The sequence below is a fragment of the Brassica rapa genome, chromosome A07 (assembly GCF_000309985.2).
Source record: "Brassica rapa cultivar Chiifu-401-42 chromosome A07, CAAS_Brap_v3.01, whole genome shotgun sequence".
Classification (NCBI taxonomy): Eukaryota; Viridiplantae; Streptophyta; class Magnoliopsida; order Brassicales; family Brassicaceae; genus Brassica; species Brassica rapa.
The window spans coordinates 1,578,640-1,582,700 of record NC_024801.2 but is presented as its reverse complement, the minus strand read 5'-3'; the positions used below and the strand labels follow the sequence as shown (position 1 = coordinate 1,582,700).

Sequence of the window (4,061 nt, the reverse complement as noted above, 5' to 3'; positions counted from 1 at the left end):
GCACTTCTATATGAAGTTAAGATTTTTAAAAAGATCAATACTGACAGAAATGGATCAGATCAGATTTCAAATGGCTTACCAAATTATTATTATTTCCAGCTAACCGATTGGTTTTAAAGAGATTTTTTTCTCAAATCAAAAATTTATCAGATCTCTGACATGTAAATTCGTCATAGTATGCATACCTGTTAAGATAAGAAAATGAAACATAAAAGGTAAGGAAAAGACAACGTGATTATGCGAAAATCAAATAAAGCGAAAATCTATTAAAACATTAGTAAATTAGATTTTCTCATATCATCATCATCATCGTCATCTCTCATTGTCCACCACCTCCGTACCCACACATTCCATTACCCAACCCAAAAATCTCATTCACTGTTAACTCCAATTCCAATTGAAGCCATGTCAAGTGTGAAGCTAAGCTCTTGTGTACATCATCACTCTGTCAGAAAATCTGGATCCGTACCCGGGTCCAACATATGCTTTCTCAAAACCCCACCGTTCCTTCTCCGTCAAAAGTTCACGGCGTTATCAGTCGTCAGAGAAGAGAGTAACGCCAGTATCATCCACCAAGAGGAAGCACAAAGCCTCAGCTTCGATTTCATGTCTTACATGATCGGCAAAGCTAGCGCCGTCAACCAAGCTCTCGACTCCGCCGTCTCCCTCCGAGAACCGGTCAAGATCCACGAGGCGATGCGTTACTCTCTCCTCGCCGGCGGGAAGCGAGTGAGACCTGTTCTCTGCATCGCCGCGTGCGAGCTGGTCGGCGGCGAAGAATCCGTCGCGTTGCCGGCGGCTTGCGCGGTGGAGATGATCCACACGATGTCGCTGATCCACGACGATCTCCCGTGTATGGACAACGACGACCTCCGCCGCGGAAAACCCACCAACCACAAAGTGTTCGGCGAAGACGTCGCGGTTTTGGCCGGCGACGCGCTTTTATCGTTCGCGTTTGAGCACTTGGCGTCGACGTCGGGGGTGGCTCCGGCGAGGGTGGTTAGAGCGATCGGGGAGCTAGCGAGAGCCGTTGGATCAGAAGGGCTTGTGGCGGGTCAGATTGTGGATATCAGCAGCGAAGGTATGGACTCAAACGACGTCGGATTAGAGCTTCTTGAGTTTATCCACGTTCACAAAACGGCGGTTTTGCTGGAGGCGGCGACGGTGTTAGGAGCGATCGTTGGCGGTGGGTCTGATGAAGAGATCGAGAAGCTGAGGAAGTTTGCGAGATGCATTGGTTTGATGTTTCAGGTGGTTGATGATATATTGGATGTGACGAAGTCGTCGGAGGAGTTGGGGAAAACCGCCGGAAAAGATTTGATCGCCGATAAGCTGACGTATCCGAAGTTGATGGGTCTCGAGAAGTCAAAGGAGTTTGCGGAGAGGTTGATGAGAGATGCTCATGAACAGCTTCAAGGATTTGATTCCAAAAAGGTTGAACCTTTATTGGCTTTGGCTAATTACATTGCTAAAAGACAGAACTAGTTCAACTGTGAACGTTTTCATTGTTGTTTAATATTCTCCGACAAAGGATTAAGAAACTCTAGATCCTCTAAGAAAAGTTGATGTGAACATTACGATGATCCGTGCTTGCTTATAGTTTGTAACAGTCCTATGTTGGTGATAAAGATTGTGGAAGTCTTTTTACTTTTGAAGCGGAATCTTTTGTGTTCGTCGGTGATATATGTTACAACTTACAACCCGATACTGAATCAGATAAAAGTCCAACCATGAAGTAGGCTTAGTTACTGTTCAGACATGATAGTTTGGTGTTTGAACTCAGAGCTGATACTACAAGAGGACCCATTAATGGTTATAAAACTTGTATGTTTTTGAATTTTGGAAGAGAATATTTGTATATTTTGTATTTTTGTGTGTGGGGATGATCTGATTACAAAGTAGAAGATCCCATAAAGATGTTAAATGGTAAGATCTTGAAGGCACGTTGATGATGTGTTGTGTTGTGTTGTGTTGTGAGATTCTCAAATCGACATTTTGGATTTGTGGGTGGTTGGATTAATCAATATTATCGTTTCTGTTGGGGTCCATAAACCAACATAGACATAATTGCATCTTAATCATGTGTCGTATTGGATAGTTGTTGGAATTCAATATTCAAAGGAAATATTATAGAAAGTGATGTTATGTAGATTTTTAAGAGAGGAATGCGTGAGGAGAAAAATTGATGACATGATATAAAATAATTTCTAGTTAATATGAAATTTTCAACTCATGGTATCATTTTGAAAATTTCCATACGAAAAAATAGAGATGTATTTCTTATTTAATTTGTAATTAGATAAAAAAAAGAAACAGTTTTTTATTAAATGCTGTAATTAGATTAAACTTTCTTTGTATGTCTTTCAGTATTTTAGATAATAAAAAATTGACACTAAGTTACCAGCCCATGAACTCATATTTTGTTCATTACAAATTTGAAAAGAAAAGTTCATATTTGAAAAATTGAACAATTTAAACAAATCCAATACATCACATTGTGTAAATTTTTTTAAATATAAATTGGCTGTGTTTTTTACAAAATGATTGTCAGTTATACTAAAAATAACTCATCACATGATCAAACATAAATAATACTAATGTACCAAAAGGCTCAAACCAATGTTATCAAAAATATGTGATTAACAAATGATTAACTATAGTTGACAAAGAAATATTAACTATATTTTTTATTGAAGTGGGTTGTAAAAGTCCGGCTAACCAATATTAGAAACGAAATAGTATGGTATAACCATAAAAAAACTATAATTCACTCAGTAACCATAACAAGACCATAGTTAGAACTTAGAATATAGTGTGTATTTTATATAATATTATAATAACTATCCCTAAACAACAATAATCGTTGATCTACTTCTTCTTCATCTTTTTGATTTTTTTTTTTTGTTTTCTTTCCTCGTCTCAATTTTTTTTATATGTAACTTCCAAATGTACATATAACTGAATCAAATGATTATACAAAAATATATATATTTTTAACATATACCATATTTTAAAATATTTCAAACACATAAATTTTCACGAAATATATATATATATATATATATATATATATATATATATATATTTTAAATTATAGCACTATTCTATATTATTTGTTTAGATAACACTCTTCTCTGCTTCCTTATTTTTTCATCCTTTTTTCCGTATGATCTTTTTCCTCTCTTTTTCTCCTTTTTCTTTTCTTCTTCATGCCTCCTCTTCTTTTTTTCATCCTCATTTTTCTCATTTTTCTCATTTTTCTCCTCTTTAGTTTATCGTTTTTTTTTGCTTCACCTCTATTTCTTCTTCAGTCCCTTCCGCCTATAATATCCACCACCATCACCACTGGTTATTATATAATAGCCAGCTTTTTCTTCTCCATCATTTTCGTTAGTTCCATTTTTTTTCACTGTCGTTAGATAGTATACATAACTAAAAAATGAACAATTTACCATTTTTATTCTATTTTATTTTAAACTTGTAGAATAAATTTGTAACACAATATATATTGTGTTTATTGTTATTCTACTTGTAACATCCACCATAATTATTACAGGCTGTTTCATCATCGTTATCAGCATTTTCAACACCATTGTCGCCATCAATTGTTTTCTCTTCTATTCCAATGTTTTCTTTAAAACATCATGTATTAACAACCATAATCAATTGTTCTATACTATTTCTGTTATAGATGTAGCATAGTATATTTTAATAAATCGGTTTTGATGCACGCCACGCGCTAGAAGAAGCATTTGGTCCATTTATGTGTGAAATTGTCACATCCAAACTCCACTTTATTATATGGTCAATTGGTGAATATTAGTTCTCATTATGGTTACCCCACAAATTCACGCATATTAGAAATGTCCTTCCAAGAAGAAAATTGTTTCATTTTAGTTTACTCGATCCAATCTAATTTATCTAATATATTTTAGTTAGTTTGTAATGGTTAAATTGGCTACACCTTAAAGAAAACATCTACGTAGAAACAGAAAGACATAAACATTTCAACCTAGCAGCCGCAAGAGAAAAAAAATAAGGATACTAGGGGAAGAAAGACA

At 35.3% G+C, this 4,061-nt stretch overlaps 1 protein-coding gene across 1 annotated transcript; it reads left to right on the top strand.

The window, feature by feature from the left end:
* The first annotated feature begins 204 nt into the window (after positions 1–204).
* On the top strand, positions 205–1,672 carry LOC103839973 (geranylgeranyl pyrophosphate synthase 7, chloroplastic). The gene has a single exon (XM_009116452.3). It carries the CDS (start codon positions 406–408, stop codon positions 1,483–1,485), a length of 1,080 nt encoding a protein of 359 aa, XP_009114700.1. The 5' UTR covers positions 205–405; the 3' UTR covers positions 1,486–1,672.
* The last annotated feature ends 2,389 nt before the right edge of the window (positions 1,673–4,061 follow it).